Source organism: Caretta caretta, chromosome 10 (assembly GCF_965140235.1).
Source record: "Caretta caretta isolate rCarCar2 chromosome 10, rCarCar1.hap1, whole genome shotgun sequence".
Taxonomy (NCBI): Eukaryota; Metazoa; Chordata; order Testudines; family Cheloniidae; genus Caretta; species Caretta caretta.
Window position 1 is genome coordinate 55,967,717 of NC_134215.1, and position 15,877 is coordinate 55,983,593.

The following is a 15,877-nucleotide window of genomic DNA, read 5'->3' on the forward strand; positions in this document are numbered from 1 at the left end:
TTAAAAAAAAATTGTCCTGGGAGGGATAGCTCAGTGGTTTGAGCATTGGCCTGCTAAACTCAGGGTTGTGAGGGGGGATTGAGGGGGCCATTTAGGGATCTGGGGCAAAAAATGGGGGATTGGTCCTGCTTTGAGCAGGGGGTTGGACTAGATGACCTCCTGAGGTCCCTTCCAACCCTGATATTCTTTGACTGTATTGTGGAGTCAAGGACATTCTGAGGATCATTTTCAGAGTGTGATGGAAATGTTACTGTATGCAAATTGTACAAGTCTGAGGAAACATAGAGCAGTGCATGTTGCTTAGATGCTAGACACAGAGCACTATTAAATGGGGATGCTGCTGTGCTAGTAGTACCAAAAATGCATTTCACCATTATGTGGGTGGAATTTTAAAGGAAAGAAATTTTGGAACCATAGGTAAATCACTAGCCAAAAATCAATCAATCAGTCTGTTCTGTTGTTAATACTTAGTGCTTTCCACCCTCCGCATGCTCTAAACAACACTAACCATAAATCATTAATTTGTTAATATCAGAGATTATTTAATATTAATTTACATAGGAACTTTCACAAGTATATAGCACTACAAACTACAGAGATCCTGTACTATGGAAATATACTGTGGAACTCAGCAACTTTTATTTATGGTACCAGAAATGCTATACGACTGCTTTATGGCCATTCTGTAAAGAAAAATACTCAGGTAATTGGAAATTTCAAGAGAACTATAGTAAGCGGAATGCATTTGTGTATTTCATTTGTCCAGAAACGTTTGTCCAGTAGTCTTGCATAAGTTTTTTTTTTCCAGAGTAACAGCCGTGTTAGTCTGTATTCGCAAAAAGAAAAGGAGTACTTGTGGCACCTTAAAGACTAACCAATTTATTTGAGCATAAGCTTTCGTGAGCTACAGCTCACTTCATCGGATGCATACCGTGGAAAGTGTAGAAGATCTTTTTATATACACACAAAGCATGAAAAAATACCTCCTCCCACCCCACTCTCCTGCTGGTAATAGCTTATCTAAAGTGATCACTCTCCTTACAATGTGTATGATAATCAAGTTGGGCCATTTCCAGCACAAATCCAGGTTTTGATCATGAATGGTTAGAACCTTGGCTTTGCATTGCCTCAGAAAGGTGACTCTTCTAGAATCATCATGCTCTTTAGCACTACTGGCTCAGACTCCTGTTCACGATAGTACTTAGGAAGGTGTGACTTAATGAGGCTTAAGTATGTCCTTAAGTGATTTGCTGATTAGGGCTGGAGTTAAGCATATGCTTAAATACTTTTCTGAATTTGAACCTCAGTGGGAAAAGAGCCACCATCATCATCACTTCCTGCTGCACCTAGAATTTTCCCTGAAAGTCCCCCTCTAACTCTGCTTTGCATAATATCACAGCCCATAATGGTATATGACTGCAGTTTATCTAAGCAATTGAAATGACTGGTTTTGTGTTTAATTGGAACAAAGCTTGCAACCACTGTCTTCCATAAAAAGGTCTTTGTCATTTACACATAGTTGGATCTCTTGAGACAATGCATTAGACCAGGGGTTCTCAACCTTTTTCTTTTTGAGCCCCCCCAACCCCCACCCCAGCATGCTATAAAAACTCCACGGCTCACCTGTGCCACAACAACTGTTTTTCTGCACATAAAAGTCAGGGCCATGGTTAGGGGGCAGCAAGCAGGGCAATTGCTCGGGCCCCCACACCACAGGGGGCCCTGCAAAGCTAAGTTGCTCAGGCTTTGGCTTTAGCTCCAGGTGGCAGAACTTGGAGCACCGAGATTGAGCCCCAGGTAGTGGGGCTTCGGTTTTCTGCCATGGACCCCAGCAAGTCTAATGCCAGCCCTGCTTGGTGGACCCCCTGAAACCTGCTCATGGTCCCCCATGGGGCCCCAGATCCTTGGTTAAGAACCACTTCATTAGACTAAACCAAAGCCATACTGAGGAATTTTTAATTGTTAATAACTAGCAACTTAGTCATTGTATCAAAATTGTAATAAATTCTCGTGATTATTTTTCTATTATTTAAGATCAGTATTTCATAAATAGTTTTTAATTGAATCAGACCTTTTAACATAATTAGGACTCTTATTCTGACCTCGCTGGTAAGTACAGGAGCCCCTTTAAATGTATGCATTGTTGAACATAAGTTCAGTTAAATAAAAGTTTCTCATTTTACCATTTTATCAACGCATCTCAAAATGCTTTCCCAAGCTTGGGCAGATACTCTCCCCTTGTTAGAGATGAAGAAAATAAGATGGAGGGGTTGAGTAATTTACCCAGGCTACATACCAAGTCAGGATTTAGTACAACGTAGAACAAAAGAGTTATCTCTTACTCCTAGCCCATAACTCCAGACTGTGTTGATTCCTCACATGAAGTGCAAAAATTCCATACAACTCTGCAAATAGAATCATATATCTAATTTACAATTGTATTTTCAGAATGGCAACATGCAGTTTAAGCTTTAATACACATAGTGCCTAGAAGTTGGTGGTTTTGATATTGAACAAATTTTTTGCTCTTTATTTTGGAATGAAATACTGTATAGCAGATTAGAAAGAAGACACATTCAAAAGAAAACTAGTACTCCTCTCCCTGGCCTTACTGTGGATGCTCAATGCATAGTGCCTGACCTAAATAAATAAATCTTTTAGGACAACATGTTCTAAGTGGCCCATTTTTAAAATTTGCTGCAATTAAGGACTACAAGCAAGTCCTTTTATCTCACCACCTTAACCGGCTGAGTGTGATGTTGACTAATAAATTGTATAAAGGGGCTGATGAAAGCTTGCAGGGAAGCCAGCAAGGCTTTTTGAAAGTTGTTCATAGGCATTTCAATCATAAATGTTTTCCATAGTGCTCCTACGTAGCCCTATACTTATGCACAGCAAATACTTCTCCACTTCAACTATCAGACAGCACTATGTCAAGGCTGCTTTCAATGTTGATCTAATGCTTAAGCAATAGCACTGGTAGTGTCCCTCAAAGCTGACAAAACTGAAATACTCTGGTAACTTTCTTAAGGCTCCTCCAGTACATGTCAGTGTTTAAGGAATAATTTCTCAGAAAAGTTGTGTACCAAATACAAATTTTCTGGGTGTCCTTGCAGTTCACCAGACTCTCAAATTTATTTAAAAGGCTCCCAGTGCATCTTTTATAACATTTAGGATACTTGTGAAAAGACTATTTATGTAAAATACCTAATGACAGGTTTCAGAGGAACAGCCGTGTTAGTCTGTATTCGCAAAAAGAAGAGGAGTACTTGTGGCACCTTAGAGACTAACCAATTTATTTGAGCATGAGCTTTCGTGAGCTACAGCTCACTTCATCAGATGTATACCGTGGAAACTGCAGCAGACTTTATATACACACAGAGAATATGAAACAATACCTCCAGGAGAGTGAATTTGTGTGGGGGGGTGGAGGGTGAGAAAACCTGGATTTGTGCTGGAAATGGCCCACCTGTTGATCACTTTAGATAAGCTATTACCAGCAGGACAGTGGGGTGGGAGGAGGTATTGTTTCATATTCTCTGTGTGTATATAAAGTCTGCTGCAGTTTCCACGGTATACATCTGATGAAGTGAGCTGTAGCTCACGAAAGCTCATGCTCAAATAAATTGGTTAGTCTCTAAGGTGCCACAAGTACTCCTCTTCTTTTTGTAAAATACCTAGTGAGCCAACTTGTATACTGATCATATTGCTGGGTTTCTGAATGACATTTGCACTGTTAGGGTATGATTCTACGGACTGCTGAGCACTCTGACCATATTGCTGCAAAAAATGTAAGCTCTTGCTTAACTTCTAAGCACTTTTTGCAGTATCAGTGCCAAAGTTCTTAGCAACTTCTAGGATTAAGCCTTTGTTTCTGGAAGGAGATCCAGCCACCAAGGTTATAAGCTTCCACCCTTTCGGAGATCAGGTGCAGAGGTGTGTGTTTGAGGGAGGAGGGAATCATCTTTAACAATAAGTGCTCTGTAGACATCTCCTCTTTCCCATCTGTGATCCTATTTCTACTTCACATTGTTCCAGATTAGTGCTCCTAAAGGCATTTCACATGTCCCCTCTCTTCATCCAAAAGTGCATGCTCACATGCACTGAAAGACCATTCTGTATTGTTTTAAGCATCTCACCTGCTATGGCATTTGTACATCAGTCTTCTGCATACCCTATATCAAAAGCTGTCTAAAGCTAAGTAAAATTCATCCACTGCTCCCTCTTCTTGACTCTTCTCAGTGTTCAGTTGGAATGGGTAGGCATGACCTTTCTTTTATAAATTCATGCTGCCTCTTTGAAACTATACATTTATATTGTGTGCACAATAGTTTTGTGCCACTTACATATTTTTCAAATGTTGCCACTGCCAATTGACCTTACAGTGCTTCCAGAGCCATTACTTCTTATCAGCTTCTTTCCACACTCTGCCCATCTTTATAACAAATTGATTGGCTGCTTATATAGGGACTAGGGAAGACTAGTAAATGAACCATCTCTTAAACTCCCTGAGCCTAATACCTTCAATCATCCTTGAAGCGACGTTGTTAAAATTAAGAACTAGCACAAGTTGATTTTGTGTGTCACATGTGGTACCTAGGAGTTTGGTTGGGATCAGCTTTAGCTTACAATAAATGTGAATCACACAGCATCACACACAGATCTTAAACTGGAAGGCTTGTACAGGACCAAATATATGATTCCAAGACAAAAAAACAGTTGCCACAAATGTCACTGCCAAGTTTGGAGTAGAGGTATATAGAGGGACGTGACTGCATCAGGTCTATATTTAGAGAAGCTGTGTACAGTATAATCATAACTTTGCCCTGTTTTGCAATTAGTCATTACTATTGGCGTGGTCTTGCAAGGTGCTAAGCATACTGGCCTAGATGCAGAGCAGCACTGAAGCATGTGTGTAAACATAGGCACACAAGTGCTCTCATTAGGACTAACCACATACTTAAATATTCTGACATAAGGGCATTATAAAAATGATTTACCATGTCTAGATGAAAAAGAAAATTCGTAATCAGGTTCAACCAAACTCCTAGGTACCACATGTGACAAAAAAGTCAGTAATCTATAAGGTTCAAGAAAAGAGTTTTTCCTTTTGATGCAGAGGTTCTCTTTCAGTCTTTTCTGACATATAGTTTGAGGTCATTATCACAGTTTAGATATTCTCTCATTAGAATAAAGAAAAACTGGCAGATTAACATTTTGTTTGAGTCCCAGAAGATTGAAATAGATGTTCTTTTGAGCTCAGTTATCAAATAATATTATATACCCTTCCAGCATGATTTATGTAACTATTTAAAGGAGACTTAAATTCCTACCCCCACAGATAAGGCTATTGGAACAATGCATCATCCTTTTTATGAGATTTTATTATTTAATTTGTTTGCTTTGCTTATCTTAATGATATTACCAACTAAGTGTTCTATTTTATGTTTTTATAATGGTCTCTTATTGTCAGTCAAGGTTATGAATAACTCTGAAATTAGGGTGTACACCCTCATCAAACAGTAATGCACACAGAACCATGGGTGATATCCTGGTAAATAAAAATAAAAAATTAGAGTCTCTGTTGAAGCTGCATTGCCTGGAAGCTTTACATACAACAATAGTTTAGTTATATACTATAGACTTATAGAAAGAGACCTTCTAAAAACATTAAAATGTATTACTGGCACGCAAAACCTTAAATTAGAGTGAATAAGTGAAGACTTGACACACCACTTCTGAAAGGTTGCTGACCCCTGGTCTATATCATGGAAATGCAAGCTACACCCATTCCCCCTTGTTAATGGTACATGATGGGAAAAATCTCTCAAGGGAACTCTTGCAATGACGTCCTCACACGCACCACTTTCAATTCGAGCTAGTAAAAAATTAAATTTTTTTTTGTTGGGCACAATGGTGGGAAATATTTTTTAATTTTCCACAAGTTCTTTTCAAACAACAAACGTTTTTACTGAAGTTTTTGGTTTACGTTTTTCATTTAAAAATATTGACCAAAACAAAATGTTTTCCATAAAAGTTTTCATTTTGGTTACAAACCTGCTTTTGTTTTTCCGTACTCCATCCCTCTCTCCCAAAAATATTTTTTTTTTCTGCCAGCTCTGCTTTCGGTATAGCAGGGGGACACACACTGACAAAACAAATAATCCAAATGAAAACTTGATAGCTGAGGCTTATCAATACCTTTTGTTCTTGGTATATCAGACTGAAACGCAGGTAGCTTATCCGTCCCATCCAATGTTCAGATCAAGGTAGTTCAGCCAAATATGCAGTTGGTAGTAACGTCGTATAACAGAAGACAAGAAAACATAATATGCACTTTATATTCTAGTTGGTCTCTTAACTCTTACAATACAAATTCTGCCAATGCTTAGAATACAACTCCTTATTTCCAAGATTTTATGTTGTGGAAATTCCAAAACAATATCCATATGGGACTTGTTCTACACTTGTGTAAATCCATAGATTTTTCATAGAATCATAGAATATTAGGGTTGGAAGGGACCTCAGGAGGTCATCTAGTCCAACTCCCTGCTCAAAGCAGGACCAATCCCCAACTAAATCATCCCAACCAGGGCTTTGTCAAGCCTGACCTTAAAAACTTCAAAGGAAGGAGATTCCACCACCTCCCTAGGTAATGCATTCCAGTGCTTCACCGTCCTCCTAGTGAAAAAGTTTTTCCTAATATCCAACCTGAACCACCCCACTGCAACTTGAGACCATTACTCCTTGTTCTGTCATCTGGTACCACTGAGAACAGTCTAGATCCTTCCTCTTTGGAACCTCCTTTCAGGTAGTTGAAAGCCGCTATCAAATCCCCCATCATTCTTCTCTTCCGCAGACTAAACAATCCCAGTTCCCTCAGCCTCTCCTCATAAGTCATGTGTTCCAGTCCCCCAATCATTTTTGTTGCCCTCTGCTGGATATTTTCCAATTTTTTCACATTCTTCTTGTAGTGTGGGGCCCAAAACTGGACACAGTACTCCAGATGAGGCCTCACCAATGTCGACTAGAGGGGAACGATCACATCCCTCGGTCTGCTGGCAGTGCACTTACTTATACAGCCCAAAATGCCATTACCCTTCTTGGCAACAAGGGCACACTGTTGACTCGTATCCAGCTTCTCATCCACTGTAACACCTAGGTCCTTTTCTGCAGAACTGCTGCCTAGCCTTTCGGTCCCTAGTCTGTAGCGGTGCATGGGATTCTTCCGTCCTAAGTGCAGGACTCTGCACTTGTCCTTGTTGAACCTCATCAGATTTCTTTTGGTGAAGGGTTCATGTTTAGCTATTCCACCTGGAAGCAGGCAGGGCACACCTTGACTGTTCTGTAGAAGCAATGCACACATTGCTCTATCCAAGGACAAGGGCTAGATATGAACCATGAAAACTTGATTGTTGGGACAGTAACTGCGGGAGGCTTTCTTAGCCTGGGCTCAAGGCCTGAGAACCAGGATTGTAGTAGCTAAAAGATGCAACTAAGTATATTAATCAACGTCATACATTCCTTTGTGTATCTTTTTGCGGTAGCAGTGTGTAATGCTTAGGGGGGAGAAATATAATAAAAGGAGAAGGTGGAAGGCGGGGGGCAGAACGCCCATCTCAGCTGACCAGCCTGCTTTCTTGCATAAAGCTGTGTTCTGTCTCATCATTGAACTGCCACAACTGGCGCCCAAACGTGGGGCCCTCAGCACTCACCTCGCCCGGCAAGGGTTTCAGACGCGTCACTCATCCGCTTCGTGGATCCCGGTGAGTATTTTTCATTGTGGTAAGTATGGGAAGCTCCCTCTCTGCTTTGCAAGTGCAACACCGCAATGAGCTGCAGTATTTGCTGCGTAAGGCTCAGCATGACTGCCCGGCTCGAGCACTTACTCTCCTGCTACAGGAGGTGCGTGCCCAGTGCCCGTGGTATCCTGAAGCCGGAAGCCTTAAGCTAGCAGACTGGGAGCGATTGGGCCAGACATTGCACGAAGAGCCTCGGGCGCCCGTGCAGGCTTTACATGCCTGGCACCTCTGTCGCGACGCAATACTGTGTGTCACCTCGGATAGGCCCTCTTTCACGAGGCTGGTGCTCTCGCCACGCCCGTCGGCTCCTGTAGCCATCCCCGTTGCAGCTATCCCCCCTTCTACTGATACAACCCAGCGTGTCGCTTCGGAAAGACCCTCTCCCATACCCACAGCCCCCCTCTCCCTGTTTGCCCCCAGTGTCTTCATTACCACCGCCTCCCTTGCCTTCCCCACCGGAGCCAGTGCGTGATCACCCTCCCTCCGTGGGGCCCCATGCTCCGGGGCCCCCCGGAGGGTCATCTGCATCTGCTCAGAAGCTTTCGCTGGTGCAACAAATGGTTCACGCGGCGAAAGCTCGATCAGATCTTACAGCGGAGGAGCTGGCTGATCTGGTCTCAGTTTGCCCGGTGACCTGGCAGAATGATGACCAGGGTAACCCCGTGGGCACCTGGACCACTTTGTCATACTCGGTGGTTAGAGAGGTGAGGAAAGCAATTCGTGAGTTTGGCCTGACTAGCACCTTTGTGCGTGGTCTCGTTGAAGGGATAGGTACTGGGTACTCCCTAGTCCCTGAGGATTGGAAAACGCTGCTGCGCATGATGTTATCACCTAGTCAGTATGTTATTTGGCTTAGTGAGTATCGGCAGATGGCAGAACGCCAAGCTCAGGTACATGCAGCGCACGGTATCATTTATGAGCAATTGGCAGGGGAGGGCCCGTTTGCTACTATTCAGATGCAGTCTCAACTCCCTCAGGCCATCTTCCCCATTATTTCCACCTGTGCCCAGCATGCTTTCAAGAAGGTCCCAGATTCAGGCAAGCCTACCAAAAGCTTTGTCAGTATCCGTCAGGGTGCCTCAGAGTCCTTTTTGGATTTTACCAACAGATTGCATGAGGCTATCCTCCGGCAGGTGGATAACACTGAGGCAGCTCACGAGCTCCTGTTAAAATTGGCAGTTGAAAATGCAAACGAGGATTGCCGCCGTGCTCTCCAGGCAGCACAAGCCTCTGGTATTTTAGAGCTCTCAGACATGCTGCGGGCGTGCCAGAACATTGGCACACAAGCCCACAAGGCTGGAGTTCTGGCTGCCGCCCTCAGAAAAACTGGGAAGGAGGGGAAGCGTTGTTACCGCTGTGGTAAGGAGGGTCATTTTCAGCGGGAGTGCCGCTCATCTAAGGCACCAGCCCGACCCTCAAAGAAGTGCCCCAAGTGTGGGAAAGGTTATCACTGGGCTAATCAGTGTCGTAGCGGGTCGGGAAACCGCGCGACGGGTCCCCCCCGAACCCAGGGCCAAACGGGGGTGTTTCCCACTCAGACAACCGCTCCTCTGCCTTAAAATCCGTAGACTCTATGAGGGCGGCGACTGCTGGAAGTGCAGGGCTTGATTTGATCATGCAGGAGGACACTGACTTTCGGCTGCCAGGGGAGGTCTGTGCCATACCTACACAGGTGATGGGACCTCTCCCTGCCGGCTTTGTAGGTCTTGTTCTCCCTCGCTCACATGCTGGAAAACAGGGCTTTTTTGTCATTCCAGGGGTCATTGATGCTGATTACACTGGCATTGTAAGGGTTCAGGTGTGGACTCATCTTCCACAGTCGCTCCCGCGTGGACGGTCAATTGCACAATTGATTTTAGTCCCCTATCAGGTGCCAGCTGCCGAGGATCGAACTCGGGGCGGAGGCGGCTTTGGATCGACGTTGTCTCACTCGCCGTCTCACAGCGCGTCTTCTCCACTTGTTGCTCTGACAATGTCAGTCCGCCCCTCGAAACCTCAGTTAACACTTCTCTTAAATGATGTTCCTTTTACAGGGCTGGTGGACACTGGAGCTGACGTTACGGTGATTCGTGATCTGGAGTGGCCGGTTAGTTGGCCTACGGTTCCTTCTAAAGAATTGTGGGGGATCGGGGGTAGTAAACCCGGGCGCCAAAGTTTGTCTTGGGTCACGGTCTCTAAACCGGGAGGCCGTACCCTTGCTACTATCCGCCCTTTTGTGCTCCCTGTCCACCTCAATATTTGGGGCCGTGACTTACTTACAAAGTTAGACACCACCCTCGATATTAACATCTGATGGCCCAAAACCCTCCCTCACCCACCGTGCCCTCCGCATTACCCTTGGTATGGCAATCCTTAGAGCCCGTATGGATTGACCAGTGGCCCCTCCCTCTAGAAAAGCTAAAAGCACTTCATTTGCTTGTGCAACAGCATTTGCAAGCACAGCGGCTGGAGAGCTCCACTAGTCCCTGGAACACCCCGGTGTTCGTTATTAAGAAAAAATCGGGTGCTTGGCGGCTGTTACATGACTTAAGGGAAATAAATAAACGCATCCAACCTATGGGACCCTTGCAATTTGGCTTACCAAATCCAAATTTAATTCCTCAAACCGATCAACTTTGTGTGTTAGATTTAAAAGATTGTTTTTTTACCATCCCCCTTTGCCCTCAAGATCGTGAAAAATTTGCATTTACGGTGCCACAATATAATAATCAGCAACCCTCTCAAAGGTATCAGTGGAAGGTCTTGCCCCAGGGAATGCAAAATAGTCCAACCTTGTGTCAGCTTTTTGTGGATCGGGCCCTTGCCCCTTTCCGTGCCCGGTACCCTTCGCTAAAGGTCTACCATTACATGGATGACATTTTGCTAAGTGGTCCCCGGGTCACGGCACAACAGCTTGAATCTTTATCTCAGATTCTCGGCCAAAATGGCCTGTTAGTGGCACCAGAAAAAATCCAACGCTCTTATCCCTACCACTACCTCGGATATAAGGTTTTACAAACCTATGCTGCTCCGGTTCGTCCGGAATTAATTCTACCTCAACCCCTAACCCTTGTTAAATTGCAACAGATCTTGGGTCATTTAAATTGGATTCGGCCCTACTTTCGTCTCCCCACTTCAATGCTGCAGCCGTTGTTTGAGCTCCTCCGTGGAGCCCGGGCACCGGGTGCAGTTATTGCCATCACTGAAAAGCATACTGCCTGCATTCGACAAATCAATGCAGCATTGAGTCAGCAGTTTGTGGACAGACTCCCAGAGGTCCGTCCCTTACGATTGGTTCTTCTTGCCACCCCTCATACGCCAACTGCGGCTCTGTTTGTACCCCGTACAGACACAGCCGTCTCTATTATAGAATGGCTATACCTTTCATCCACCCCTCCTCGAAATATTTATCCGTATTTAGATGCCCTATCTGATCTTGTTCGTAAAGCCCGCCACCGTGCAGTGCAACTCACTGGCACTGATTTAGTTGCCATTGTGCTCCCCTTGTCCCGTACTGAATTTGACTCTTTGTCTTTGTCTTTTGCCACACCTCCTTGGCCTGGCAGGTTGCTCTTTGTGATTATGTGGGAGAGATTTCTTACAATCCTCCAAAAGATCCTCGGTTGGTCATTACCCAAAAGGTGCCCCTAGTTGTTCATCGTCTTAGCCGCTCTCAACCCATTGTTTCCGCTGTCACTCTTTTTACTGATGGCTCTCCCCACCGAGGTGTAGTCACTTATCAGTTGGGTGACCCCCCTCGTTGGCATTCTCGTTTTACCCTGCCTCAGCGTTCTGCACAGCGTTCAGAATTGGCTGCTGTTATTTTGGCCTTTCAACTTTTTGCTGATTGTCCCTTTAATTTAATTGTGGATACCCATTATGTTTATCAGGTAATTGATCATTTACCCCTTGCCCTCATTACCCCTCAGGTGGATGCAGACCTCCTTCGCCTGTTTTTGTCTTTGCAGCATCTTCTTGCCACTCGTCATTTCCCTTACTTTGTTGCTCATATTCGCAGTCATACCCCTCTGCCTGGGCCACTCACTGAGGGCAATGCACGCGCCGATCGTGCGTTGCGTGGTCAGGTAAATTCCCTTTTTTCTGACCCCATTGAAAGCCATGCCTTTTTTCATCAGTCTGCCTCTGTTTTGGCCCGGCAGTTTCACATTCCTGCTGATCATGCACGTTCCATTGTTCGTTCCTGCCCCCACTGTGCTGCTGCTGCTCCTACCTTTTCTTATGCCGTTAACCCCCGAGGTACCGCAGCAAATCAGCTGTGGCAAATGGATGTTACTCATGTGCCACAATTCCGCCCCTATTCGTTTTTACATGTTTCCGTTGATACTTATTCGGGCTTCCTTTGGGCAACCCCACAACGTGGGGAAGCCACTAACAAAGTTATTCACCATTTGCTGGCCTGCTTTTCTGTTATGGGTCGCCCCTGCCAAATTAAAACAGATAATGCCCCAGCCTACTGCTCTGCAGCCCTCTCCACCTTTTGTGCCCGCTGGGACGTCCGTCTTAAACACGGCATCCCTTATAATTCCACGGGCCAAGCCATTGTTGAACGTGCCAATCGCACACTCAAAACCTTGCTGGACAAACAATTAAAACAAGGGGAGCTGCGTCTCCGAACCTTAGGAGACATTCAACAACAAATGCATATCCTCTTGTTTACTTTAAATAATTTAACATTGAATGCAGATCAGCAGACCCCTGCGGATCGGCATTTTCACAAATCTGAGGTACTGGAAAGACCGCGTGTCTTTTATCGTCAGCTGCCCGATCCACAGTGGCTGGGCCCAGTACCTCTAATCACTTGGGGTCGGGGATATGCTGCTGTGTCTCTCCCTGCAGGACCGTTGTGGGTTCCAGCTCGGTGTGTGCGACCGGCACTTAAACAACATGGCATGGCACCAGGGGCTGTCGAATCCCATACCAGAGTTTCAGCTGACCTTGGAGGAGACCGCGTTGCCCCCCGAGTCGACAACGACGGGACGGAAACGGAGGAGGCGTAGTGTCCCAAACCGGCCCGTGACATGGGGAGCAGTAAAAGCATTGGTCGCCGCGGCCCAACGAAGGCTGGCAGCAGATCAACAGCCAGAGACTCCTGAGACTTTGTTTGTGGCGATTCTCGCCCAAATCACTGCTAATTCTGTGATGATTGTGTGCCTTTTGTGCCTGCTATTTCCTGTAGGGGTTGGCTCGGACGCGCTTCCCCCGCTACGAGCCCGAATGACATATAACATATGGGAAAGATTGGCTTCAATAGCAAATGTTACCCACTTTTGTCTATCTAATTCTGTAGCAGCCGGAGATTTGTTAGGCACATGCCTTATTCCAGTATGTCATCACCCTGAGGAGATGGAGAATAAGACACTGTTCTCTGCTTATGCGAATCTTTCCTCCCAGTACTCTAGCATGGCTAATTGGGGCCCAGCCAACTATACTCTGCCTCGCACGGCTATATCCCTCCACACACCGTACCCGGCCGGGGCTCACAATGTTACTTGTGCGCGTATAGTTAACTGCACTAGTACAAAGGTGCCCTTGGGCTGTCGAAAAATTTCTCAACCCCTTTTAAATTGTTCCCATGCTGTCAATGTTTCATACAATTATGGCCATATCATCCTACCATCAGGATGGTTTTTTACTTGCGGTTCACGCACCTTTAATTATATTCCTGCAAATTTAAGTGATGGCACCCTTTGCTGTCTTAGTAGAATGACCCTTATATTGCCTTTTGCTGGACAAAATCGTAGTAAAAGAAGTGTACCCCTTTCAGATGATTGTATTGCAGATGTTGAGCTTTTTAGTCGTGCTGAGTATACTGCTTTAGCGGCCTCTATTGTTGGGGTCCCCGCGCTTGCCACGTATTCAGCCAGAACTTTAAATAACCTGGCATGCTTTGCAGCAAAGGCAATTAATACAACATCCCAGGCTATTGCCTTACTTAACACAGAACAACACGAATTAAGAGATGCAATTTTGGATAACAGAGCAGCCATTGATTTTCTGCTCCTAAAACACCATCTAGGCTGCTCCACATTTCAGCACATGTGTTGCTTTAATTTAACTGATAATAGTCGCTCCATAGAAACTAGACTGGCTGTATTGGCCAATCTTACAACACACATACGCCAAGATCTGGGGTTTGAGGGTTTTTGGAATTGGCTTACAGGTTGGCTGCCCTCTCTAGAATGGCTGCGACAGCTTTTTGGTTATTTTGTGTTTGTAATCATTGGGCTTATTTTTTGCTGCTGCTGTGTACAATGTATTCCTTCCTTGTTAAGATTTTGTGAAATTTTGCCCTGGAAAGCTCCCCAAGTTATGTCCTTGTCTGTCTGGGAGTTAAATAGCATGACAAAACAAATTGACGGCTACAATGAGATGGCCAATTATCATTAAATAAAAAACGGGGGGATGAAGGGTTCATGTTTAGCTATTCCACCTGGAAGCAGGCAGGGCACACCTTGACTGTTCTGTAGAAGCAATGCACACATTGCTCTATCCAAGGACAAGGGCTAGATATGAACCATGAAAACTTGATTGTTGGGACAGTAACTGCGGGAGGCTTTCTTAGCCTGGGCTCAAGGCCTGAGAACCAGGATTGTAGTAGCTAAAAGATGCAACTAAGTATATTAATCAACGTCATACATTCCTTTGTGTATCTTTTTGCAGTAGCCGTGTGTAATGCTTAGGGGGGAGAAATATAATAAAAGGAGAAGGTGGAAGGCGGGGGGCAGAACGCCCATCTCAGCTGACCAGCCTGCTTTCTTGAATAAAGCTGTGTTCTGTCTCATCATTGAACTGCCACATTTTGGCCCAATCCTCTAATTTGTCTAGGTCCCTCTGTATCCTATCCCTACCCTCCAGCATATCTACCTCTCCTCCCAGTTTAGTATCATCTGCAAACTTGCTGAGGGTGCAATCCACACCATCCTCCAGATCATTAATGAAGATATTGAACAAAACCAGCCCCAGGACTGACCCTTGGGGCACTCCACTTGATACCGGCTGCCAACTAGACATGGAGCCATTGATCACTACCCGTTGAGCCTGACAATCTAGCCAGCTTTCTATCCACCTTATAGTCCATTCATCCAGCCCATACTTCTTTAACTTGCTGGCAAGAATACTGTGGGAGACCGTGTCAAAAGCTTTGCTAAAGTCAAGGAATAACATGTCCACTGCTTTCCCCTCATCCACAGAGCCAGTTATCTTGTCATAGAAGGCAATTAGATTAGTCAGGTAGGACTTGCCCTTGGTGAATCCATGCCGACTGTTCCTGATCACTTTCCTCTCCTCTAAGTGTTTCAGAACTGATTCCTTGAGGACCTGCTCCATGATTTTTCCAGGGACTGAGGTGAGGCTGACTGGCCTGTAGTTTCCCGGATCCTCCTCCTTCCCTTTTTAAAAGATGGGCACTACATTAGCCTTTTTCCAGTCATCCGGGACCTCCCCTGACTGCCATGAGTTTTCAAAAATAATGGCCAATGGCTCTGTAATCACATCTGCCAACTCCTTTAGCACTCTCGGGTGCAGCGCATCCGGCCCCATGGACTTGTGCTCGTCCAGCTTTTCTAAATTAGTCCCAAATCACTTCTTTCTCCACAGGGCTGATCACCTCCCCATGCTGTGCTGCCCAGTGCAGTAGTCTGGGAGCTGACCTTGTTTGTGAAGACAGAGGCAAAAAAAGCATTGAGTACATTAGCTTTTTCCACATCCTCTGTCACTAGGTTGCCTCCCTCATTCAGTAAGGGGCCCACACTTTCCTTGACTTTCTTCTTGTTGCTAAAATACCTGAAGAAACCCTTCTTGTTACTCTTAACATCTCTTGCTAGCTGCAACTCCAAGTGTGATTTGGCCTTCCTGATTTCACTCCTGCATGCCTGAGCAATATTTTTATACTCCTCCCTGGTCATTTGTCCAATCTTCCACTTCTTGTAAGCTTCTTTTTTGTGTTTTAGATCAGCAAGGATTTCACTGTTAAGCCAAGCTGGTCACCTGCCATATTTACTATTCTTTCTACACATCGTGATGATTTGTCCCTGTAACCTCAATAAGGATTCTTTAAAATACAGCCAGCTCTCCTG

The 15,877-nt window shown here is 45.0% G+C and overlaps 1 protein-coding gene across 4 annotated transcripts; it reads left to right on the top strand.

Annotated features, from left to right (window-relative positions):
* Positions 1 to 7,293: 7,293 nt before the first annotated feature.
* LOC142073379 (uncharacterized) lies at positions 7,294 to 14,497 on the top strand. Of its 4 annotated transcripts, XM_075133031.1 has the most exons (3): positions 7,294 to 7,766; positions 8,568 to 8,692; positions 12,639 to 14,497. In XM_075133031.1, the coding sequence occupies exons 2-3, from the start codon at positions 8,621 to 8,623 to the stop codon at positions 14,187 to 14,189; spliced, it is 1,623 nt and encodes a 540-aa protein (XP_074989132.1). In that variant the 5' UTR covers positions 7,294 to 7,766; positions 8,568 to 8,620; the 3' UTR covers positions 14,190 to 14,497. The 4 variants fall into 4 exon arrangements, with proteins under 4 accessions (XP_074989132.1, XP_074989130.1, XP_074989129.1 ...); XM_075133029.1 differs by lacking the exon at positions 8,568 to 8,692; XM_075133028.1 differs by lacking the exon at positions 7,294 to 7,766 and having other exon boundaries at positions 8,225 to 8,692.
* The last annotated feature ends 1,380 nt before the right edge of the window (positions 14,498 to 15,877 follow it).

Coding starts and splice junctions, on each gene's coding strand:
- LOC142073379 (XM_075133028.1), top strand. CDS start 8,360: ATGGTTCACGCGGCGAAAGCTCGATCAGATCTTACAGCGGAGGAGCTG. Junction 8,693..12,638: donor TGGCAGAACGCCAAGCTCAG/GTACATGCAGCG, acceptor CTCTCCCTGCAG/GACCGTTGTGGGTTCCAGCT.